The sequence below is a fragment of the Pelecanus crispus genome, chromosome 11 (genome assembly GCF_030463565.1).
Source record: "Pelecanus crispus isolate bPelCri1 chromosome 11, bPelCri1.pri, whole genome shotgun sequence".
Lineage (NCBI taxonomy): Eukaryota > Metazoa > Chordata > Aves > Pelecaniformes > Pelecanidae > Pelecanus > Pelecanus crispus.
The window spans coordinates 7000115-7026567 of NC_134653.1; the positions used below are offsets into that span (position 1 = coordinate 7000115).

General features: G+C 40.1%; 1 protein-coding gene across 4 annotated transcripts in view; it reads left to right on the forward strand.

The window, feature by feature from the left end:
• Positions 1-26453, forward strand: part of CHLSN (cholesin) — a 134787-nt gene that overhangs the window by 81104 nt on the left and 27230 nt on the right. Inside the window, exon 1 of one of the 4 annotated variants that reach the window (XM_075719130.1) lies at positions 19373-19465. The exons of the other annotated variants lie outside the window; for them this stretch is intronic. Within the exon in view, the coding sequence (XP_075575245.1) occupies positions 19373-19465 (93 nt within the window). Of the gene's footprint in view, positions 1-19372; positions 19466-26453 lie in introns of those variants that run through there. 4 annotated transcript variants of the gene reach the window in all.

Sequence of the window (26453 nt, forward strand, 5' to 3'; positions counted from 1 at the left end):
ATTTATATTCACGCACATCAGCGCACACAAAGCTTACATGTCTCTTTAAGTCAGACCTGTAGAGCTTAGAGCTGGAAGAGCGCTTTCTCTAGCCTGGCAGCTGAGAGGCAGCGGGTGCCGTTGGGCTAAATGGCACCATTGCCGCTGCTGGCCAAGGGCTCCCCAAAGGGGAACGTGCGTGCCTCCTGGCTCGCGAGCTGATTCGAACATGGGCATTTTCTTGCCAAGCAGCTGGCCAATCTGAACATGGCCCCCTCCTGCCAAGCTGCAGCTGGGATGTGCGCATTGCTTCCCCTTCTGCTGTATGCCTGATGGCATGTGATTATTTCTCAGCTAACCTGCTGCTGGGACAGACAGCAAAAGAGAGCTGTGTCTGTGTCTTTTATTAGTAATCGGCATTACTAGAGGTAAGGATTGTAGAAGGCAGGCAGAAGAAGGGACGGTGAGTGCTGCAGGAATGGAGAAGCTGGAGGTGGGTGGAATGTGTTGTTACAATAGAAAAGAATAATGGGATTTTGCAACGAGGAGGAAGTGCTGTGGTTGATATTGCTACATCGCAGTGCTCAGTGGCCCACCCATTTGTTTTGACATAAATACCTAGTCTTGAGCTGTGTGGAGGCACCACGGCTAGACGCATACCTTCAGACATGTGCTCTTCAGGGTTTGTTATTACTCTTTGAAGCTTGAGCTTGATGTTTTAATATTTTGTTTGGAGACGTAAGCATTTAGATTTATAATTCTGCTCTTCTAGCTATTTCCTGATTTACCTTGCAGAGTAAACGTGCTTTCATTCCGTTTTCCAGACTTCCTTTTCGTTGCTGTTGACTTAATTTTGAGCTATGATATTCAAGTAAGAGGTAAGTATCTCTTTGGGAGCGAAAGAAAAAAAGCAGCTAAGGATTTGAGTGAGCTATTTTCTCTGTTTAGAAGCAACAGCTTATTTTTCAGTATTCTGCAAGTCCTCAAACACAGGTCCTGCCAAAGGCACAGACTTTAACAGCAGCAGCACTTAGGAGAACGTGCTCAGGTTTTCTGGCAGTGCTTACGAGCCACTTAGAAAAAACCAGGCATATTGCTTGTAGCAAGTACCCCCCAGTTTGGAAAGCACTACTTAAGACAAATTTGTAAAGACTTTCTTTTTGTTGTTATAGTTATCCATTTTCATTTCATCTACAGTGGGCCCAGTTTCCTCAGTGTTTGATATCCAGGGTCTTAACATCAAATCTGTAATTAATACAGCTGCATGTAGAGACTAAGACATTTGCAGTGTTTATAGCAATAATTCACTGTGTTGCACAGTGTGGAACTCAGCATGTTTTAACCATTCTCCACTTGTGCATGTACAGATTTTTATAGTTGAATTAAGAATTTATAACATGCTGGGTCTCATATTCCAAGTCTGTTTCTAAAGCTATACACAGAACTTGGACTAGGTCATAAATTTCTGTAGATGAAATGAAGGCTGATTAGAATTTTAATTTTAAGGAAGGAAATGGCCTTGGGTAGTGCACTACGGAGCAGAACAGGCCTTCTGTTAATACACAAGAGTATTACTGTTTTCTTGAACTTTGCCTTCCAATCCAATTACCACTTGTGCCTAGAAATCATAACTCTGATGCCTCCCATTTGAAAATGTTGAATGTTATCCTTGTCCGAGTTTATATCCTTTCCAGTAGTAAAAATGATTTTGATTATAAAACTGCTAGATAATACACTCCTAAAATTTAACTATAGGCAGTAGTACGTAGTATTTGTTGATAAACAAAGCAGTCATGATGGTATATCAGATTGGCCCAGTTCTGTCTCTTTTTAAATTAAATGAAATGAAGAGGGTTTTTCTTTTGACATGCTTTTCTTGTGATAACATACTGTATATTGTACTCTTGGTGATATGAAGACAAAGCTTTCAGTGTAATTTTTTGTGTGTGTGTGTCAAGCAAAATAACAGGAATCTATGTTGTCGGCTTTCATTTTAAGCATTTCTGTGATAGCGTCATGCTCACAGTATGTAATGAGCTCACAGGAGTAGTTCCAGCCAGCTCCTTTATCAGCGTAAGCCGTCGTAGCTCGGTATGCGTCCTCCTGTGTCCTCCTCCCCTGCCCTCACTGGTGACTGGATTGGACTAGATGCTGCATAATTCCCTGGATCTGTACTAGCCAGCCTTCACTGCACACATCTTTGTTGCACATTTACAGCAGAATGTTATTACTGAAGTGTGGAATAACATTCTGGTATTATTACATGAAAATTGATTCTGATTCCTCGGTATTTGAGAGTATATTATTAGCGTAGTACAACTAATCATTTTCTTACAAGGGGAATGACAATCGTAGCCTTGTTTAGATGCTGCATGTGTATTTATAGGATCGTGGTGCCCAAATATGGGGGCTAAACTTGGCTGCTTCTCCTGCTGGTTTCTGTGGTTTTGTTTCATTGTCCAGAAAAAGCGACAACATTCTCAGCTCTGCAGCATCCATCACCAGGATTCGTGTGATGTCCACTTTTGGCAGGAAAAGAAAGATGTATATTTGTTTATTTGGTCCTTTAAATGTTACAGCAGACTTCATAGTTTATTATCTATCTTTAAGAAGTTTTGTTTATAGTTCTCACACCATTAAAACATCACATTAGTGGCACAGCCTGAAACATATTTATCCCACTCAAAAGGCTCAACGGTTTATGCACAGTCTGTTATGCAAGTAGCTTCACTTTAGATTTCTTCCCTTTTTTCTTTGATCACTTGTGTAATGTGTTTGAAATGTATGCCTGATGTTGGTTCCTTTTTGTGTTCCATTGGGTGTGTTTGCAGCTAGAAAGATTGAATACTAAACGATCTTTTCGCATGTGTACATAACAGCATTTTAGTTTTCTTCTTTGAGGCAGAGCAAGGGAATTCCTAGGATTTAAGGCCTGATAAAGTAATAAAAAATATAGCAAAACCAGCAAGACTAAAATAGGAATGTATTTTTATAATTTTGGGGATTTTATACTGTAAATCAGAGCAGAAGGATATATATATCTCTATATATAAACTATACCAGAGATAATGTTGAAACTGAAAAAATTAAAATTATTACATTATGTCATGCACATTGTAAGAACAGTACAGATAAACTCTGACTTTCTTAGTGCATTTTTTCCCCCCTATATTAAGCCACCAGTGTTTCAGTAACCAGTATATGGGTTTATGGTGACTTGGTACAACAAATCCGGTGCTGAGAAAAAGAGTTGTATTCAAAGATTTTTGGTTTTCCCTTCTTTCTCAAAGTAGAAAAATGCTAATGTTTGCTTTTATTTCTGAACTTCCAGACTGGAACAGTATTTGATAAGCTGGCTCCCAGGGTACAAGTGCCCTTCAGAGATGCTCTTTGTGGAGCATATGAATTCTTTTGTTTCATTTGTTGCAGTTTTTAGGCACAGCACAGCAAGTTTAGTTTTGGTAGCTGCATTAGACATAGCATTTCAATAATGTTCCTTTTTAAAGGGTTCTGTAGTGGTTCAGTGCTGAACGTGCTGTGATTCTGCAGCTCTGGAGAGACTCATTTCTTTCTCGTCCCATATGTTATCTTTAATCAGGAAGCAAGGAGGAAACCATTTGAACTGAGATGCTTTCAGATACAATATGAGCAAGTATAGAAGTTCAGGCCTTACTAGACAGTTTTACAAACTGCAAGGGAGGATCTGATTGTGGTTTTGCCTACAAATGCTTTTTATCTGTGGAGTTACAGTTTTTAATTACTCACAACTGTGAGTGATTCTGTCAGCCATGTGAGCTGTATGAGCATTCAAAACTGAGTTACTGTTACCAGTTTTCCATGTATTTTTACTTCTTCCCCCTCCTCAATTCATTTCACTCAAAAGCTGAGAAGAAAGGAGCACGGGTCTTGAGCGACTGGAGACACCTCTCCTCCTTCGGTAGATAAAAATGGAAATCCTAAGCCAGTGATCAGGCTGACATACCAAAAGCTTCCCAAATGATCCAGACATCATATAAAATGCTAGCATCAAACCAGCCAGTATGGAGCTGCTCAGCGCTACCAAAACCGAACAGTACTGCTCTTAGTGAAAGACACCAAGAAGCCCTGCGTTACATCACGTACCAGGAGCCGTGTTCCTGCTCCTAGCCGTGGAGAGCTTCCCACCCGCAGCGGTGCCTGCCCTGCTGGACGTGGACATTGACCGACCAACCAACTGCAGAACCAGCCGGGCACGCGTGTGCAGACCAGATGCCCCCGCCAGCGTTGAAAGAGTATTTACAGCTTTGTCAAAGGAGTCTCCATCTAAGAGTTTACAGAAGAAGTGGTGGGAGTGCAGCTTACACCTTCACCCATCATTTCTTCCCGAAGGATGATGCTTTGTCCAATGCTGCTTCTGGCAAAGCCATCTCAGGCTTATTGTAATAGTTTCTAATTACTCATTTCTGCAAGGTCACTGCCTGAGAGCCACCACAAGCCAAATACTCTGTGAACAATTATCCCAATAAGTTGTTAATTACTGTGGAGCCACTACAGCTCTTGAAAATGTGTTGCCTGTACTGATACCATAAATCCACTTTCTTCTCCCCTTACTATGGAGCCCTTTGTATTCTGGATTCTGTGTAAGTGAAGGTACTGAAGTGCTGCTGTGGCTTACTCCTCATGCTGCTGGCTGTCGTCTGTAGATGAGCGCGTGAGATGGAGACGCAGCTACAAAAGATGCTGCTAACCAAGCAAGTTAAATATTTGATGGTCTAGGGTTTTTTAAAATTCTGATTGTCAGTCTGGAGAAAGAGCCACATAAATGCTACAAAACTTTCAGTCTCTGTAGTGGATTTTGCGGCTTCCTATTTGCAACATTTGGTGCGTGTAAATTTTTGCACTTTGGCCAAAACAAGACTGTTTTTATGACTTTACTTCCAAATGTGTTGAAAGCGTATGTTGCTGTATTATTTATTGTACAGCACTTAAAATATATATACTGAACATATGCTAAAGCAGAATTCACAAATGGCATCTCCCTCAGTGCAACTTTTGAAGTACAGTTGGTGTCCTATTGTAACTGCGTAACTTTGTAAGAAAGACCGAGCGTTTAAAAGTTTTTGGACAGAATTATGAAAATCATTAGCATTTTAAATTGTTAAATACCAGGAACATTAAACCTAATTTGATTGAAATCCAGATATAAACCTTATTCTTAAAAGCTAAGAAGAAAGTAATGAAAGTTTTAAGGCTTTTATTACGGCTGAAGGATTTCAGAAGCCTTTAGAGGTCTGTGTGTTCTTTTATATGGGTTATGTTTCTGACACCTCTCAATGTGGGATTTAAAGCAGGTTTTTTTATTTAGAAGGAAAGATAAACAAACAGTTTGGCAGTAGATCTACTCTTTGAATAGATAAAAATGCTTAAAAAAACTTGACAGTTGCTTGTAAGAGGATCTGTATTAGAAAGTTATTTTTCTGCTTTTATTTCTAGTAAATTTATAGGCTGAGCAGTTTAGGAGGCGTTCCAGGTTAATTATTCATTTGCAAATAACAGCTCTTTTTTACTCTTTTGATCATACTTCCAGTTTTAAACTGAAGATAAACCTTGAGATGATTACCTTTTTCTCTTCTTTAGACTGTCTTTTTCAGCCTGTTGTAAATTTTGCATAGATTTTAATACGAATGTTTCTACTGTCAAATATTTATTCCTTTCACCTAAACGGTATAGTGACATATTCCACTGCTGTAAGGATAGGTGTTCTCTGGTTCAAAATTTAGCAAGCGGTTGCGTGTATTTGCACTTTGACAAAGCTTCTGGAGTACCCGAGCGGCGTGTTATTAATTGCATCTTTTTTATGGGAACGTTATAGGTTTGCACTTAAAATATTTACTTGTTGAGTACTGTATTGTTCAAAAGGATATTTATTTAAATATTACGGATAAAAAAATTTCAGTAGAATAATAATGTTATAACTGATGTAGAATTCCTCTTCTACTTTGGCCAAATCCCCTCCCTACAAGGAGGTCACCGAGAAGGTGGAGCCAGTCTCCTTGCTGAGGTGCACAGCGCAAGAATGTGAGAAATGGTCATAAAGTGAAACAGGGCGTTATAGCTGAACATGAGGAAAACATTTTTCACTGCAATTAAGCACCAGAGCACACTGCCCAGGGAGGTGGTGGAACCTCTCTGCTCTGGGAGGCTTTCCACAGCCGGCTGGAGAAGGCGCCAGGTCCCCTCGCCTGCCGCCAGCGCTGGTGGACCAGGAGCGGGGAGCAGATCCTTACTTCCGCGTGCCCCTTGCTCGGATTCCCCACACAGGGGGCTCACCTCCGTACAGCCATTGCTATCAACGCAAAATCCCTAATGAAATCTTGTTGCACTGTAGAAGCTGATCTCAAGACTTGGTCCGAGACCAAATGTAATTTGTTTTTCTTCAGATACTGAACTTCTTTGCCCTGACATGAGGGGAGAGAGATCAGCTGCACAGGTGGAGACAACCTGAAATATGTCTAAGAATATCAGAGATGTGCTTGGGAGGCATTACAAAGAGAATAGAGGCTGAGCGTTTCTTTTTAACAGACAAACAAATTTTACTTGTGGGCATAACTGGAAGGCATCATGATTCCTCCAGACATTACTTTTGCAGTAGAAATCATCATGAAAAGTAGCTCACACTTAATACCTGATTCAATGGTAAAACTACTACCTAAACTGGCTTTCCTTATTTAAGTAGTAGATGAAGAGTGTTTTGCCATATCCGTTCTTACAGTCTATCTGTTCTTTCCTATTAAAGCACTCCTAATTCCAAAGCATTTCCCATTAGGCGCTGATGTCCTTACAGTGATAATCTGTTAGGAAGGGTCTAATCCAAGACCAGGTAAAAAAAAATCTTGAAGTCTTGTGAGCTCAATCTAAATTTTGTTCTGTGGTGCCCGAGGGGGGAAAAGTCCTTTTAAATAAATTTGTTCTCTTTCTGAATAGATAACTAGCCAAATGCCTTTCAAATATTTGTTCACCTGATCAAATATTGGTTTAGGTTTAGAAAACAAATCAACCTAGTGTTTGAAGAATTAGACATTTTGTACCTGGACGCTTTTCTGTGTCATTACTTCTGTACCAATGACCCCAAGTACTTTGGCCAAAACAAAAGATCCTTCTGATGAAAATTATTCAGACAAATGTTTTTGCAACTTGGATAATTCTTACTGTTGTTTGCATTTGTGTTAAATTAGCGCAGTTGTATGTTTAAATTCTTGTACTTTCACTAGGGAAAGCACAGTCAAATTGCAGTGCTCTAATGCTGGTAATGTGGAATTTTTTTCTGAAGGAACTGAAAATATAAAGAACAGTTAAAATGACAGTATTTTGTTAGTCTGTCGGTATTGGGTGAAATCAGTTTCATATGCCTGAGAAAACAAAGTTGTAAGATGGAGCAATTTTACAGCGAAGTTGAACAAAATTACGAAGCTAACTTGTTTACTGATTTTTTTTTTAATTTTTTTATAAAGTTCTGCATGAAACAAGGAAACTATGGACATTCTTGCTCATTTTCTTTTACCCTTTTGCTTATGAGAAAGGTGCACCAGTGTGTCAAATTTAAGTTATTACTTCTACTGTAGATACAGCGATTCACTGGGTTACTTTTATATGAGCTATATATTTTTTTGCAAAACTCCCCACTTGATAGTTGAACGTCAGTTTAATTTTGTGATAAACACATTTCTAAGGGGGTAGGTTCAAAAGGCAGAGCAGTCTTCTGTCCTGACACTAAATAAAACCAGTGCCAGGTGGAAATTCTCCCTTTGTTTGGAGGGGTGTTTGATTTCGACAGAAGATGTCTGATTGCCTTCTATCGCAGCAGCTGGGCCCCCAGATCCTGCTATGTGTCCAGGCGGGGTTAGATACCATTCCTCTCCCTATTCTTGAAGTAGAAGCCGTCAACTCCTTTTTCTCAGTGTAAGTGTAAAATTTTCTACTAAGTAGCTAACAACATGAGTGTACTCAGAAACACAGGCATATAAAACACATTTTTGCATGCTTCCTATGATTAAGAGCTACAAGTCGGTCAAATGAAAGTTTTTGCAGTAACGTTTCAAATTCTCCATTGATGCTTATGATTCCTCCGCTGTGTACTGCTGGTTGTACAGCGTATCACAGCGTGTATCTGCTGTGAGGTTACAGGCTTCAGCGATTATTGTATGTTGTGTTTACATAATTATGACCCTTTTTAAAAGGTTTCTAGAGTTTAACCTTTAGCAGGGTACTGCCGCTTGCTTTGAGTAATTGCTGAACTGAATGATGTCTTCAGACATGACAGAATTCCAAGAGGAAATGCAAAGGGTAGGATAGAGGATGGCGACGCGTATTGTTCTCCTCTATCTTTAACTGCCTTGACCACATCTTGTCATATATTTGCATTTGTATAGTATGTGAAGATAATTTATTTTCTTTATTAGATTAGATACCTTAATAAAGTTATGGGTATGGGTTATTATTAGATGGCAGCATTTGCTTATTTAATTAGCTTAATAATAAAAGCAAAATTTTATTTTGAACTCGGTCATCATCTCTTAAACTACTGGAGCAGTTTAATAACTGACTGCTACCATTACCTGTCCCAGAATTAGCAAGCAAAAAAAAGAATTTTTGCAACAAAAGGAAAAAATTGCTTCCGATGTGTTTGTTGACCACTGCTTGGTAGGTAGTAAGTGAAGAGGATTCTCTCGCTCATTCTAAAATGCAAGAAGCTAACCAGCATCTTCTCACTGCAGTTATACCTTGAAAAGGCAAAAAACCCTGACAACTCCAATTGGAGTCTCTCTCTTTCCCTGGCTGTTTGTTTCCTGGCTGTGCTTTGGAGTTGTTGTTGCGCAGGAAGTCAGTGTACATGCTGAACAGTTCAACACTGCGATTCAAGGAGTAACAGGTACAGCAGCCAGAGAGCAGCATCTGAAGGGAGAAAATAATTGAACAAGTAGCTCACCTAAGAGGACTAAGAAGAGAGAGGGACTTCTCCTTTATACTAATACTTTCAGTATTGTGAAGATGTGAATTCTGTATGCTATTAAAAAAAAAAATCTGTAACTGTTGGTTATCTGTTGAAGTTTTTTGAATTTACTTGTTTGTGTCTGCAAGAAAAAACAGCATTTTCAAAATGTTCTTATGAAGGTAGTAGGTCCACGTTGTTATGGTCCTATTGCAAATGCTCAGCCTCTGCGTAGAAGGAACATGGTTTTCTTGGGTTCCTGATTGACTGATTCTTGCCTGACGCATTTTGAATAATAAAAATACAAAGTATACAGTTTTGCCAGTCATGGGTTAAATCACAAATTGGAAATCATACGTTTAAAAATACCACCTCGTTGCTTGCTTTCTGATTTGCGTAACTTTGAGAAATAGTAGCTGCCTTCTGGGTGATGTTCTCAGATTCTGTACGCGACGTTAAGCATCTGTATCTGCGCAGTGAACAGGGAGAGCTGCCTGTTCTCCGTCTGGAGGTGCTCCCGCTCACCTGCTCTGCCCCGTGCTTTGTGTGGGGAGATGCCATTTTTACTCTTGACCATCTCTCTAAACACAGAAGAACAGATACTCCAGTCATACTACTTATGTGCTCAGCTCAAGGGTTTTATGTCCTCCACTTTTCTCATGTGTTTACTTTTGCCTTTGTTTCCCTTTCTTCCGTTGCACTCTCCCTTTGTGGTATTTCACATGGTTTAGTACAGCCGTCAACCTTTTTTGCTCCTTGTGTTACCCCATCTATTCCACAGGGTCCCCCTTCCTGCCCTGCAGTGTCCCCCGTGCGCTTACCAGATGCCCCTGCTCTTTGTACTTTCAGTTCTCCTTCTGTTCCCTCCTGCATAGAAACATCAATTCTTCTGACTCCCTTCAGTTTCTTGTTCCTTTTTACTACGCGTTTCCTACTCCCTGCACCCTCCTCTGTCTAGTTTTTCGCAGCCTCTGACTGAGGTCATTGGAAATGTTGTCACCGGTCTCGATAACACAACCAGACTCGGTGGCTGACGTACCCTTGTGCTTCATGGGAACAGCCTGAGTTCAGGCCCTCGGAAGCAAAAATTATGTCTTCTGCCTTTACTAGGCCTCTGCTGTCATTTGGAATTTAGAGAGAAATAATTAAAGCCCAAAACCGTGCAATACATGGCACTCTGAAAAAGCAGCAAATACCAAAAGATCTGTGATAATTTGAGAGTTGGCAAGCTGAAGTTCATCATCCCTGTACTTAAAAGGTAGGACACACATAGCAACATTACATTTGCACTTACATTTATTACATCACGTATTTTACACTTATATTTATTTTAAGGAATGGTGTCTTCAGCCAGAGGCTGCAAAAAATGGGATCCTGCAAACTGCACAGCCACTTGCTTCCACCTTTCTGTCATCTCCTCTTTTTGCTGGCAGAAATATTCACAGTGAATTGAATTAAGGAACTGATTTGGTTCTAAAGTAACCTTTGGGGGAGGATAGAGAGGTAATTTTAACCCAGATGAGTTTACAAGACTGTACAAACACTTGTGCCAACCCAAGGAAGAGGTGGGAGAAAATGGAGAGTGTGTCTCTTGGCAGCAGTACTAACTTACCCGGGTTTAAATTGTTCCTGAAACTATTACCTGAGTGTCTTTTATTCATAAGTGAAGCTTTCTTTAGAGCCTAAATAGAAGTATTTGGTTGTGTAATCTTTCACTGTAAGCAAAATATACTACATCTAATTTATAAGCATATCGTTCGTATTGCTGCAGTCACTGTGTGACTATATTTCTTCCAGTAAGTTAATAATTTCTATTATATATAATGTGGATATTCTAGTGGAAGGCGGGAAAGGAAGAAATCAGAGCTCTGTGTAATGACATTAAGCTTTTAGGCGTATAGGCAGCTTAAACGGACTCACAGCTGCTTAACATATGCCCTCTGCCTGAACTCATTTTATCACTTGGTATCTGACTTCTCTCAACATATAAAAAGTTGATGTGATTGATAGTTGGTTATACAATATTTGTCAGTGTGAACTGAATCATTATGTGTATAGATTCAAGAATATAGAAAAATAAAGCTGGAAGAACAACAGCAAAAAATCCTGACATTTTTTCCATTCATTAAGCTTACTTAAAGCAACTCTTTTTGTTTGCTGGAGTTAGTGGTTGCTGGTTTTTCTAAGCAGCAATTGCTGAGTGATTTAGAGTACATCTCTGCTCTTTTGTTTGGATTTCATTTGCGAAACCATTTAGAGTTATAAAACTGTCAACTTAAGAACATTCTATATATTTTGTCAGTGAGGGCCTCATGTATGCAGATTTTATATTTTTCTCTCCATTTTGTGTGCTATCTGAATTCTCTGGTATATATCACCGGTCTTCTTTGGGCTGGTCATTAGAATAAGTCCCATGGCCTTCTTCAGAGCGGCAGGAATCTTCAAAGTAATTATGAAATTGCATCTCAGATCAGTCATTAGACAAACGACTGGATAAGATCTGCTAACCACAGTATCTCCCCCTTGGCTAAGCCTAGCTTAGCAGTGTAGTAACAGAAGGCTCTGCTGACGCTTAAAGACACGTGAAATTTAGAAGGCTGGACTGCAACTAGAATTGAATCGTGCACCTAAACATTAGAAAGCATAGACCAGGACTGCTAGTTACGTTACTTGCAGTACTTAAAACATAGCCTGGTACCTTTCTGAACTCTCAGATTCCCTAAAATATCTACCAGCTGGAAGCTGAAAAATGTTATGCAAACTGTATTACCTACTACTTGCAGTTTTGCTCACTGTGTTTCTCTCCTACAGAATTCCTCTGGCGGCTAAGCTCAGCTTTACCTTGCGTGGGAGTTGTCGGGCTCAGGTCTATCGTCATTCGGCACGAGGGTCGCCTCCTGTGCCCTTCCTGCTGGTTCTGTGTGCAGAAAACTCTGGAATATTGTCCCAGTGGTTTCATGTGTTTGTTCCAGATTTCCTATTCCTATTGTTCATAGGGCATGGTGGATTTAAGCTATCAAGCACTTAATCGAATTATATAAATGTTGATGTGACAAATTAGAATGAGAGAGGAGCTGTGTCACCTTTGGGGACTGAACGACATCATGGCTAACTCCTGAAGGTTCTGTGATTTTTTTGTTGGTTGGTTTGGTTTTTGTGTTTCCACCTGGTTGAAGAACCCTCTCTGTCGCGTGTGTTTTGCCAAGCACAACGGGGCTCTAGGCTTTGGTGCTGTATTTCCTGAGCCGAGGGCTCCCTGCAAAGCACAGGGAATGCAAAAGGCCCTGGGTGGGATGCGGGAAGCAACGGCAGCCAGCTCTGCCGCGTTGGGCCGTGCTAATTGCACCCAAGTAGGGCAGACACAAATGTGCAGAAGAGCTGACATGCAAAAACGCATACGAAACAAAATAGTTTGGGTAGTTTGGGAATGTTTATCCAGTTGGAGGCTTTAGGAGCTATAACCCTTTTTGATTTTATGTATGTAAAAATGAATGCGTACTGTATGAAAGGAGAAAATGTAGTTCCATGATACATTGTTGTGCTGAACACGTGCCTGAAAGCAGGGAATTTTTAAGCTGAGAAGTTCCACAATTGGTTTAAATTTATGTTACTTTGGGCAAGTAGCAAAGTTTGCTTAAAACTGCCAACATGAACAATACTTCTGTCATGAAAGCTGTCAAGATGAACCAGGTTATTATCTTTCATTTCCAGTTGTATCCGAAGTCTAAGTTGTTTCCTAAGTCTAATCATAGCAAGATCTGGGGGTAGAGGTACACAAAAAAAAAAAAAAAAAAGTAAATATTTCAGAGCCAGGAAAAGTATGAATCATGCTCCTGTTTGTAACTTGAAAGTTGGAATTTATCATGAATTTGCACCTCTTATTGTTACTGGATGGCTGGTTGGTCGTGTACAGTGGGAGATAAGTCAGTGCTCCAGAACTGGTTTGGAATTTTTGGAGTCAATTAATAGAAGTTTTTAAGGATCAATGACAGATTTTATGAAAGCAGTAAATAAAGGCAGAGTTCATTCAGAGAATCTCAAAGAATCCTGTGCAGGAAGTAAAATGTTTTTGTCTTTGCTATCTTGAAAGAAACCTAGGTGTTAACTTTCCTGGCTTCTCTGACTTTTCCAGTGCTCCCTGTTCGCCTTGACTTCCCATTGCAGTAACCATGCTGCCTGCAGCACTGGCAGGAGGTCGTCTCTCCATTTCTACTGTATGACCTTCCAGTATGATTTTAGCTCCCAGTATTCCAAGGGAAAGTACTCATTTCTAAAGAAAGTTTAAAAAAGAAAAGGAAAAAAATGAGAAAATCTCTTTGTCAAACTTTTTTATTTTCTTTTGGAGATCGCATTTTTATTTAAAGTGTTTTAGGAAACATCCTGACTTTTAGTTCAATCTTCAACAGAGAAGTATGATATCTACTTTCTCATTTCACATTCATAATACTGGAATGTCTCGTGTTAAGGTAGAATCTTAATTTTTATTTTAGTTTGATTTTTCTGTTTTAAAGTATGTTGTATTGTTTGCAAGTAAAAAATACGAAGCTTTTCTGTTGCCATTCAGAAAAGAATTCTGACATCTTGGCTTTTTTCCAGACTAGCTAAATTTTTTTAAAAAATTCTTGAAGATCAGAATTTCCCTTGAGATGGACCTTCCATTTGCTATTAATCTCTCTCTTCCTTTCCTCTCCTTTTCTTCTGCCAAGCATAAACTACTTCATTTTCAAAGCTTTGCAATCTATTCCCACTCTAGCCATTATCCCATATGCGCTATGGAAATGTAGACTCTTGTTTCGCTAACAATTCAAACATTTAGCTTTGACAGTCTGCGTTTTCTAACGACCATCTCCAGTGCTTTTTGCTGCGCTGCCCTGTGTGCAGTGAAGTTGCTTGCTGTTCCTCCCTTAAAACTTCCCTTTCTTTTGATCCCTGCAAAAATACCTGGTATGTGATAAACTTAATCCTCCTGTTAGTGGGTTGATCCATGCTTTCTTGTATTTCACATGTTATTCCATCTGTAATTATCCACTCTATTTTATACTTAACTTTTAAATTACGTGGGCAACTGCCGTTTTCTGTTGTGTTTATACTTGGGTTATCAAAGACATCAAATGTAACTTCTGCATGTAAAGCTTGATTTTGACAGTAACATGAGTTGTAAATTCCATCCACATAAATGATCGTATTTCTTTTATAAATATGTATAAGCTACTTATTATTGAAATGTAGTTTAATACAATTTTATTTTAGGATAACTTGCTAGGTGCCTTAATTCCGAAACAAGCAAACACCACCACCACCTTGTTTTGTGCTGCTTTTACAATTATATTCTTCAGTGTGGTCTGTTGAAATACAAACAGGTTTTATGGAGTATTTTTACTAAACAGTCGACAGGTTTTAATTTAGGGTCTTAAATCATAATTGTTTTTCTATTTTCTGCTCTGCCTCACAAAAGCATAATGAGGGCACACCTGATGCTATAAAAACCAGATGTCATTTCAGTGTTCTAGAACTGTGTGATAAATTTGGAGAGTTTAAGAGTTAGTATCATAGACATACAGTTATCAGGGAGTTCACAAGAACAGAAAGTATGTAAAGTGTTGCTAAATAAATAGGATGTGGGGATGGATTGCACTTTAATTTCAGATACTTTCAAAGTGCTGAAAATATGGGTGGAATTTTCTTAAGGAACTTTCAGGAGACCATTTCAAACTGACAAACAACATACTCAAATTCTTTCTTCCTGCCAGTCATGTTTAATGAGACAGTACTACTTGCACTCGATCATTGTGATTGGAAGAGCAGCAAGCAGACATGGAGGAAAGCTAGACTGTGTAATTCATGCCAACTCTTAGAACCATTATTCCTTTACCTTTCTCCGTCAGACAAAACTTCTGAAAACAGGATGTTCATTGGGAACTGAACTGTACATGACATACAAGTGGAGCTTTATAGTACTTGTTTCTTTAAACAGGTCCAGATTCTGTGTACAAGTGTTCAAAGGTCTGTTCATGGAAATTATATATATTTACAAGAATAATAATTTCACAGGAAGTAATTGTCACAGTCTGTCACCCATCTCTGGTTATCACAGGGCACAAGGTCAAAAATCTGTAATGGCCGTCACATCCATTCCTTATTTTCTGTTAAGATGTCTCTCTTTCATAACCAAACTTATAAGTCCAGCTCTCTGTCTCCCAAACCATTTATCCTATTGTAAAGCAAACCAAGTGGCAAGACATGAGTAGAGGTTGTCGACACCATTACGCTCGGTTATCATGGTCTGAATGTGCAAGACAGTTGAGGGGCTGCTTGTGTTGTGGGTGTTGCTGTGAGTTTCTGGTTTAGGGTTGTTGAATCATGAAATGAACGCATTCTGCTAAATAAATGAATCCTGCCCACTCCATTTTCTTGACTGTCTCCTTTTGGGTCTTGTTCATCACAAATTGAAAACCGCATGTTCCTGCATAGCTGTGCATGTGCAGTTGAATATTTAAATAGATGTATGTACGAAGTACATTCTGGAATTTTTAAGTATTTTTTAAAAAAGGTCTTAGGAGAGCAAAGTATAGCACTACTAGTTTTGTTAAATAAGAAATTAATAAACAGGAATTTGTTGAGGTTTTTTTTTTCTTTTAATGGAATGGAAGAACACAGAGCTTGAAAGTAGAAGATATGCATCAGGACAGTAATCCCTTTAGCTATACATCCTGTTGAACTCTGGAGCTGAAGCTAATGACAACTTGTTCGTTAAAAGGTGTGAGGTGTTTTAGGGGTTTTGATAGCTTCTTTGTTTTTAACAAGTAAAACATAAGGATTCCTATTTGAATCCTAAGGAAAACTGCCTTACCTAGGGTAAGGTGATAACCCTTTATTTTTCATTTAATAATTAGTCTTTTTCATTTAATAATCTTCTGCTTCACTAGTCTTTCCCATAGATGGGGCGAAAATGTACCTTCTCCAACTGTATGTTTAATTACGTTCCATTTTTGAGTCAGAATGGGTGTGTTACAGAGAAGCTGTCAGTTTGAGACTAAGCAAACTAAATATACTCAGCTGAATGAATTCACTACTGTGAACAAGAACTACTGGTGTAAATAAGAAAGGAGATACCTTGAAGCTTTACAGTATTCAAGAAGTGTCAGATCATGTTCATTTGAAAGGGATGGCAACGCTCTTTTTCAGCCAGTGCAGACGCAAGTATTATGTTTCACCCCAGATGGGCTATCCAGGTGTTTAGCAGACCCTGATATTTGCCCTTTTATTGTTGAATTTCAGCATTTTTTGAATAGCCATTCAACTTGTTTTGTAGAATCCCAGATCTTTCCCTTCATAAAGATTTAGATAGGTGAGATTAAAACAAAATGTTTGTCCTTCCACCTTTAAAAGCATTTCATCTACTTTGCTGACTGTTACAAAACCTTACGTCCTGTTTTCAAAAAGCTCTTTTGTCAATGTATATTGCTGTAAGGATGATTGGCATGAACTGTTAGGAATTCTTGACTCTGGTGAAGATGGGATTTGTTGTTGAGGACGAAGTACTCCTGATGATAGAGACTATCAAGACTAGTAGAAATGTGAGAAATAGGTTCCCATTGGTTCTATTTTGTTGTATCCAACTCAGCAAAGCAACATGGGATTCTTCCAGATCTCCATACTCTAAAGGAAGAGCCTGAAGGACTGGGTCACTGTTCAGGGAATCTGCTTTAATAACATTGGCATGACCGAAAAACTTTGACAAGTCTTGCTTTGTGGTATGACTGCTAGAATATCTGTATTTGGTCAGAATGTCTTCTGAATAAGAAAACACATGATACTTTTTTGTGTGTTTTGCGTTTGAAAAAGAGCACATTCCATTAACAGTAAATGCTGTGGAAACTCAGACCACTTAGCTTCTGAAACATGCATCACTATCAACAAAAATACTCTGCACTCTTCTTTAAAGATAATATTTGTATTTTCTGCTGAGAGAGTAATGGGGAGGAATATCATCTGAGCTTGAGAATGTTGGTACAAGTGATTTACATTGTCTAAATCTCACCTAAGCTTTCCTTGTTTGAAATTTTAAGTAAAGGCTTCAATGAGTTCCTCTGCAGAAGGATAAATTTAGCTCCAAGAGCAGTGCAAAACAGACTTGTTGATTGGTGTGGGAGTGATTGCTGTGATTCCTGAACTATGAAGGTGTTGTCATTTCTGCATAGGGTCTGTGCAGGGGGGAGGCAAAACATGGAACAGATTTTGAAAAGTGGAAAGTGAGGTGAATCCTGGGTGTGTGGATATGTACAAAAACTCATATGGGGCCATCTTCTATTATGAATCACAACTTTGCTTTTTTCTTGTAAATTATTGTTCTTTAATTACATCTTGAGCTATAATTTTGTGACTGTTCTGTATGAAGAGTTCAAAACTGGACTGATAAAATCGGCATAAAAACTTACTGTTATTTAAATATAGCCTGTTATTTTCATAGCTTGATCAGAACAGTTCATGCTTTAAAAATGCTTAAACTTATATTCAGAAATAACAGTCCCTTACTTTTGGTCATGGGGGTGTTCTCCAGGTCACTCTTTAAGTGTCCATTTCCATGTGACAAAAAAATAATAAAATCACCTTTTAAAAGGCTGCATTTTCCAAAGAAAGAGCAACTTTTGCACCTGCAGAAATACACATGCACTTGCTGTACTGATTTCTTGCATTCTGGTACTGAAATGGAGGAGGTGCTGGGAAGCCTCTTCTCTCTACCATCAGAGTCACCCAGACTGTGTTTGTACCCTGCAGCTTTGGGATCATGAGGTGCCAAAACATCCCCTTGGGGGTCCTGAGTGGAAGTGGAGGCATCCAGTCCATCCCCAGCTCTCTCTGGCAGCGAGCGTGTGTTGCTGTCAACATCTAATGGTGGCCAGCACAGAGGAGGCAAGCGCGGCTGCTCTTCCTCCATAGGTGCCTATTTATTGTCTGGCCCAGGGAATTCTTGCCATTGCTGGAAAAGGGACGTAGCTGTCGTCATTTTTGCCTTGCAAAGGGCAGGTTTTGATTTCACCCTTCGTGTCTTACTGAAGTCTAGATAGATCACCTGAAGCTGGCCAAAAACTTGGGAAGGATGTTGTGATCTACAGCTGTGACCTGCGTCTTTCCCATTTTCATAGGGGTATCTGTATAAAAACTGCATGCATTAGGGTAATGGCAGAACATACACGTGCTGGGTAAACTCTGCGTCGGTCATTCCTAAACAACGTGCCAGAAATCCCCTTGGCTGCATTAACAAGTAATTGCAAAGTTCTTTTTGACCAAGCAGTCAGACTAGCCCCCATGCATGCAAGTTGCTTGTAATTGGTGGTACAGATCAGCACGTGGAACTCGGTGCAAGTATGTACTGTATGTGGCTGCTATGGTGATTAAAATACATAAATAAAATAGATAAATATGGACCATATTAGAAATTCATTACTGGCACTCTCTCAGATGACGGCCAGCTCCAGCGCGCGGTGTCAGTCATGTTTCCTTACTCCGAACGGGCCCTCCCGGAGCGGGAGCGGGAGCGGGAGCGGGAGCGGGAGCTCCTTCCGGAGGCGCTGGAGTTATGCAATGGCCCTGCCCTACCTTGTCAACCAGCAAATTTAACACAAAACCAGTAAACAAAGGGCTTTTGTGTGTGTTTTATAGTTCAGTGAGGATTAGTGGCCCGACACCGCTTTCAGACGGGACAAGCTTAGCGTTAACTTGCCCGAGGTTAACGAGGGAGGACGCGGGGCAGCCTGCAGAGGCTGAAGCGGAAAGGTTTCGGACACGGGGCAGAGAATCATTAGAAGTGGGTTCCGCTTACCTGGGTCGGCGCGCCGGTCACGTGTTCCCTAACGTTTCAGCTGCTTTAGGGTGCAGCGTGTGCGGAGCCCCGGCGCTTGCTTGCCGTCCTTCCCGCAGCTTCAGAGGTCCCCTCCGCTGTGGCGGACATCCTAGCCCGTACGTGGGCTCTGGCTGAATCAGGTTCCCGCTCTTCTTTGCCTCTCACCTTTCAGAGTCCTCTGACTGTAAAATCCATCCCTTTCCTGAAATGCAGAACGATGCACTTGTCCGGCGAAGATTTTCCAGGCGGGATTCAAATTCCAGACCAGCCTTTCATTTCCTTCGTGCTGGGGGCAGAGCGAAGGCAGGGGGGCGAAGGAAAGCGCTCGCTTCCTTTAAATCCCCACCGGCGTCTTCCCCGCGCTGGGAGCGAAGGAGCTTGTCATGGTGATCTCCGGAGCTTAACTTTGGGGGGGAGGGAGAAAGTGGAAAGCAAACTGAATGCTGTAGTGGAGATTTCTCTCTTCCCCCACTGGGCCCCTTGCCGACTGTTTTTATTGATTTCAATCACTGGAGGCTAGCTGGCTCTCAGAAGAAACACTGTGTAATGTGTTCTTTCCTGGCTTTCATTAAAGAAACTCAATGCAGCGCGGTCACGCTGCCGAGCTCGCCTGGCAACCTGCCTACACCCTGTGGTACCTCTTTCATTGGAGGAGATCGAGCTCGTGGTTGAGGGTTGTTTTTTGGGTTTTGTTTTTTTTTCATTCTCCAGCAAGGATTTCAAAACAGCCTATGCTCCGCTTCTACCTCCTCTTGCAGCCCAAAGCCCTTTTAAACTTGGGAAGAAATTGTCAGCACCCCCAAAGGGGACGCCTTTGGCGGCGATGAAAGCGCTGAGTGCTGCGACAGTCTTGTGCTCCTTCTGTTAAAATTCCTCTCTGTGTTTTTGGGGAGGGGTTAAAAGGGCTGTGTGTAAACCACAGGGATGTGGAGCCAAATGATTTCCGAGGGTTTTCCTTCTTTTTTTTTTTTTAATTCCATCTTCTCCTGACTGGTTAACGTGGTTTAATTAAGGGTAAGAGAGTAAGCAACATCCTTCGACAAATATGTGAAAATTCCTGGCAGTGCTGTAGTTGCAAATGAAGCAAAACTGCATTCCCCAAGCCTGCAGTCGCGGTGGTGTCTTAAATATTTCTGTTGTATTCAGGACTGTGATACTGGTGGAGACAAATGAGAAATAAAATACGGTATTAATTTATGCCTTAGAACTTAATCTGCTACAGTACGTATTTTATAGGAGCAAACAATCTATAAAGTGGAATTCAACAAGCTAGGTTGTGTAAATTGTATTGTGCTGTGTGCCTGTAAATTGTATTGTGCTGTGTGCCTACAAATGCTTTCATTTAATTTAGTAAATTGTTCAATTTCTTCTTATTCAGCAGTTCCTAATGATAACACTTTATGTGCTCTTCAGAATTGGATGTAAATCTATGAAACATGTAAAGATCACATAGTTGTAAATTAAGCCTGGTTTCAAGCTAATAAAGGTGCATCTATTCTAAATTACAGCTGCAAATTTAGGGTGCTACCTGGTCACTTGTGCTTGTGAGATACTATAGCTGTGTACATAAGGACACTTTTTAAAAAAAAAAAATTTACATGACCACTAAAAGAATCCTTTCCTGGATCAGAAAGATAAAAAGCTTGTTCTTACGTAAATATGGCTTCCTGCAGAACTTGTTTGAGGCTTTGCTGCCTGGGTTACATCTACAGAAACCTTTCCAAATTAAATTAATGTAAGTTACTCCCAGTGTTTTTGTTGTGAAGAGTTGAGATTCTAAAACCACCTAGCTTTTATGAAAACTTTTAATTTTTTCTTTGAGCAATGTACAATTTTAAAAAAATCTTCCTCTAAGTGCTACAGACATGGTGTAAGGAGGTATACTTCTAAAAATGTTACTTTTCATTCAAAATTTGCTTTCTGCATGGTAAGGAAATTTCATATGCCCTCTCTGGTCATACTACTTCTTTTCATAAGGTGCTAAATGATAGAAAAGAGTTACTTGAATTCAATATGGCTGTGAACTATTTTATCCAAATTCTGTAGCTGTAGTTGTAGCACAGTTCTTTGGCAAGCCTCAGATAGTAAATCATTTGTCAATCTTTCTTTTATGAACCTTGCATCTAAGGATTTGCTGGTCTTTCTTCTTTGTAGGTTTTGAACTGTGTTTATAGATACTGCTTTTTGTTTTTAAGCTGGCAGATGGCCAGTTATTTATCTGGGTGCATATGTATTGTGCAAGACAGAACATTTTGCATGCTGATATCATGCACAGAGCGTTTTTGGGGCAAAAGGCTACTTCTAAGCAGAAGCCATTATGTGACAGGTTGGTAGCTCCTCGTCAGTTCTTGGTCAGTGAACAAAGCCCCTTTTGACATTTCTCAATATTAAAAGTTATGAAATAACATGAGCTTAATGAACAAACAAGGCGGTACAATGCTCCTACTATGAAACAAGCCGTTATCATCCGTTTCCCCATTTTTCTCTTTGGAGTTCAAAAATTTGGCACCCTCTTTATACGTTTGTCACTGTTAATCAAGTTATCATTTATTCCTCTGAATTTCTGATGTTGCTGGCTTTGCCATTGTACAGACTTGTGTTGCTGTGCTGGTAGAAAAGGATAACAGTCTATCGGCTTTTGGAGGAGCCGGATTCACTGGTACTAATAAATAGCAAATTTGGCGTTCTGGCTTGGACTGCGGTTACTGCAAAGTTCAAACCTTCACAGGCAAATCCCAAAGGCAAATTTGTAATAAATGTGTATTCGGTTCATTGTGGCAATTCTTCAGAGTTTCTGACTCTGTCCGCCTTATTCTATGCTGGCAACAGACAGCGGGGGATGCAAATGTGGGAGACTCTGAAACAGTGACGAGCAAGGAGGAGGAACAGAAGTCTTTAGAAGATGTCTTCAATTCTACTCAAGTCTGAGGCACTCAAGGACCTCTGGGTAACTACAAATCTGGAAACAAATTAAAAATGTACTTGCTGCTTTGCTGAAGCGCAATACAATTAGTGTACTGCTAATACCATCTTGGTACTGGTTGCCTGGCTATTACGGTTCACAGTCCCCTGGCAGTATAAGCTTTTATGCAGATGCAGTTTCTGAAAAAATACACTTCCTCGGTTTTGCCACTCTTGCTGCAGAAAAAAGAGTTCGATATCGTCAAGAAATCCCGTCTTGGGTACATCTTTCTGCCTTTTCCAGTTTCTCTTGCAGTTATAGTTCTTTTTTTCTGTTCTGAATTGCTTAGCAGGACTGCTTTACACTATTAAATGCTTCCGTTTGAGATGGTTCCCCTTTTATGATGGGCAAACTAATTTCTAAAGAAGACTCATAAAATGTCTTAAATTTGTGCAATACTTCCAGATTACAAAGAATAATGGAAAACTTTACCTGGTATCTAAAACTGCCACAGCTGAAGCCTCCGGGTATTTTGAGTCAGATGTCTTAGACTATTTACAGTGTATTACTATGTTTGCTTGCACGCAATTCAGAAGTTTAGAGACTGGCATTGATGAAAGGTGCTGTATCGGCAGTCACAGCCCTTTGCATGCAGATGGACAAGGTACAGCAGGAACTTCGGGAATTTGCTTGAAGATGTCTGAGCTCGCATCTTCACACCCATGCAAAGATGACGTGGCTTTTTATGAGCGTAAGTGTTAAAGATTTGGGGGTCTGTCTTTTACTCAAAATATGGCATCCAGTGGCAATATCCCTTTTAGCACCTTTTCGGGCCTTCTGGAGAGTTTCCAAGTGGAAGACTCCCACCTCCTTAATCAGGAGAAAACACTGGCTGTCCTCTGAATGTCATTCATTCAAGTGTACTGACCTAGCCTGACCTTGTTTAGATTGAGATCTAATGAGCCCACGATCCAAGGTGGTGTGGTAGCTCTCAGCAGGCTTTGCAAATAAGCAAGTGTTGTGTTTTTTTGTATGCATATGGTTTAAATTTATCACATCAATAAACAAGTGTCTCACACGCTCAAATATGGACTTTACAATGTTGTAGTTAAGACTAAATTGTAGTCCTACAAATTGTGATGTCACTGTATAAATATAGAAGGAGACAACATGGAATATTTATGACCTCAAAACAATGAAGTCCTGTTGGTTGGGGTTTTTTTAATTTAAATAATGACATAGTATTAAAACTCTTAATCAGAATGGCTCGCAAACTTTGGACACGTCTTTCAGAAAAACAGTCACGCTAACGGTGCAGAGAAAGCAAAATTAAAAAATAAGGCTGTTGATTTAAAGAAAGGAGAGATGCATTTGTAGAGGAGCATAACAGACATCATCCAAGTTAACATAAATACAGCTAGGCTTTAAATTGTAGTGCAAGGCTTGGTTTTGTTTCCTTTTGAGTCCCAGGTTTTGGGGAAGGTTGCTTTTGCTTGTGTTGTTTTTTTTTAAATTGTGATAAAACTACCCTCAGCTTCAGTAGAGAATATACCACCAAATGTAGGTATTTTTTGAGGCAAATAAAACTTGAGGCTTTCAAATTAAAAACTGGTCAAGGACAGGTTGTGGTACGTACTAGTAAATTAACTCAAGTTGACGTGAATGGATAAAAGTATAGTTGCAACTAGAAAAGTTGTTTGAGCTGTAAAGTGGTGAATGCTTTCGCGGTATGTGCGATGGGAGTCCCAAACAGAAGCCTGATGAATCCGATTTTCCTTGGATGATGCTGTGGGCTAGCAGAAGGTACGTCCAGCTGTAAATCCTGACTCTTTGACGCCCGGGACAGCACCAGCCCCACAGGGAGAACAATGCTCTTGCTTCAGACGGCCCACGGTGCATCAATTGCGATGCTGGAAACAAATGTTGTTAGGGCTCGGTATTTACTACGTTGGGACCTACAGGGAGGGAGCAACTTGTTTTGTTTTTCATGGAGTGGTCGGGGAGAGGGATAAAAAGCTTTTTGATAATGCAAGGAATGTGGGGGGAAGGGAAGGTACAGAGATGTGCATTTACTGTAAGTATGAAGGAGCAGAGGCCTCCTTATCAGACCGGCTCTAATGATGTGCCACAGTCACTTTATTTGAAAGCTTCAGGGCTCACAGAAAAGTAAACAAATTCATTACATTATTTTTAAAAGAAGATTAACTGTAGTGTGTCGTCTGTTGGACAGCTGCTGTAGTACTCTTTTACAAACACTTTATAAATGACCACCCTCAGTGTTTTCCTGGGCTTTGTGTGGCTGGATTGTTATTTTAGTAAGTACCAGGGTGGCTTTTCAAATGAAAACGTTGTTTCCTGTATAACAATTACATACCTAACTTCACCCTAAATATTATTTTATTCTCAGCGTGAGTTATAAAATGTTGTCTATACAAATGCAACATACGTTGCTTTTTTGCATATATTTGCTTGTGAATGCTGGCTTTGCCATAAAAATAGCTAAAAAGTATTTTAAACAAAAAAAGAAAATCCTCATTACTGTCTCGCTCCCATTTATTCCAATTTCTGCTTTCTTGCCCTTTTTTGGTCTTTGAAAACAGAAAGTTGAAAAGATGAGTCAGAGTAAACTTAGATGATACATGAATTGACGCTGAACAAATGTTTAGTCCTCAGCGGGTGTCTTTGGCAAATAAGATTATGTTCAGGTGTTGTCTTGTTTAACCATCCTGTGCTTGAATGTCAGCAGGAATAATGTTATTTAGCACCACGTCTGGATTTTTGTTTGAAAGCACTTGACAAACACTAATTGATATAACACTAAGGATTTGTCAGTTTATAAAGTGGTTCTAATCAATCTCTCCATAAAGCGATTGCTCTTCTTGTGCATTCAGGTTTCAGTTGTGGGTTCCTCGAACAGGCGAGAAGGGAGCAGAGAGGGGAGGCAGGGCGTTCCTTTCACACTCAGTTTGGCCTCCATGGGTTTCCGATGCCCTAGCAGAGCACCCTGCCCGGCAAGTACAATGCTGTAGTAAAACTGCTGGATCTGAACCAAGTCCACTCTGTGAATGTAATTCTTGTTCTTGGCAATGTTCGTGGTGGTTAGACTCCTTTATCTTGGGATGCAAGACGCTAATACAGGTGTCATAGACGTGGGTGAACCTCCAGGCTGCCTTACTTGTCTCTGTATGGTCCACCTTCGTTGGCTTGTAGCAAGAGTATCTGAGGGACATGCAGATTTGGAGGAAACATCGGAGAGTGTTTCTTTTGAGCAGAAGAATTATGGATCTAAATAACTCAACACCCACTTGCATGCAACCTCCCCTTTTTCTGTCCTTGTCATATCGGAGTCTGTTTCAAAGTCCACTTGTGTACAGGCAAGGCAGACATTTCCTGGGCCCCCTTACATCCGTGCTGTTTCCAGTGCTGTCGCTGGGTGATTTTTCCCTACCCAGAGACCGCATCTTCTTGTAAATATAGCCTGGCCTCACAGGAATCTGTTGCTTGCTCAGGTTGTCTTAACAAACATGGTACAACTGTTGCTGAGGAAGTGGATTAATTGAGTCGTTGGCAATCATTACTGTTTGGGCAACATTACTGCAAACACTGTTTCCAACAGTGTTGCCCATAGCCTCATCTCTTCTTGTTAAATGTCATGAGCAGGACATTTAAAAGGTCTTGACAGAAGGAGATGAATGTGGTTAGATAAAAAAATGGGAGCCTGACAGCCCATTCCAGTCAGAGCCCATAATTTAGAAGTGTGTCAATGGTTGCAATTTTGAGTTGGCTACAAATGATAGTAGGGAAGTAGTACAGCACGGGAAACAGGAGCTAAAAACCCAGAGCTCATCACAAGAGCTAATACTTCTAGTATTTTTGCTACTGGATTTCTGTTCTTAACTTGGAAGAGAAGGTGATGCTTAAATGATCCTTGTGCATACCTTTAGCCTGCATTTTATTGCAGTGCCTGCATGGAGGTGGCTAAGAAGCAGCAGTTCCTTACACCACGATGAAGGTATCTAAGTTTTATTTGGGACTGTGTGAAGTCTATAACTATCATATAAGCTAAGAATTAGCACCACCCCTTCAGTCTTGGACTTGAAAATATCTAAAAGCAAGACCAATACAGTATAAGAGTTGTGTTTGCAGAATTTCGTACTTTTTTCATTGCTCAGTTGTTACTGGGAGGTTGTGCAGAAGAGGTGGCTTTATAGTGTCCAAATCCCTCCTGCTTCCTGAGATACATTGGGGTTTGGATACCCAGAAGCTACTTTGTCTACAGTTTTGTGAAGGTCTATGTACGATGATCAACAGAGCAGTTAGGGTTCTGTAACGAGTAAATCTCTCTCTCTGTCTCTCAGGGAAATCTTGAGGAGGGCGTTGAATAAACAGCCATCTCGTATTAGACCAGCTGCAATTTTTTAGGCTTCTAGTTGATACTTAACAATTCAGGGGGACTGTTGCCTGGAAAGATATGAATGAACCTCTCACAGACTTCTAGGAGTCCCTGGAGTCAGTCTTATCTTGCTATGGAATAGCTTTTTATTCCTACACCGCGTGATCTCACACTGGATTTTCCCTGATAAACTCAGCATATCTATTTAATGGTCTTCATCTGTACATTAAATAAATATTTTAATTTGGGGTATACTTCTGCATATATTTATAGTAATTTGGTTTTCAAATGAATAGTTAACTGTTCTGTCTGCAAACCTAAGGAAACGTCAACCTTTGTGGGATATATGTGTACATGTTTATGCAAA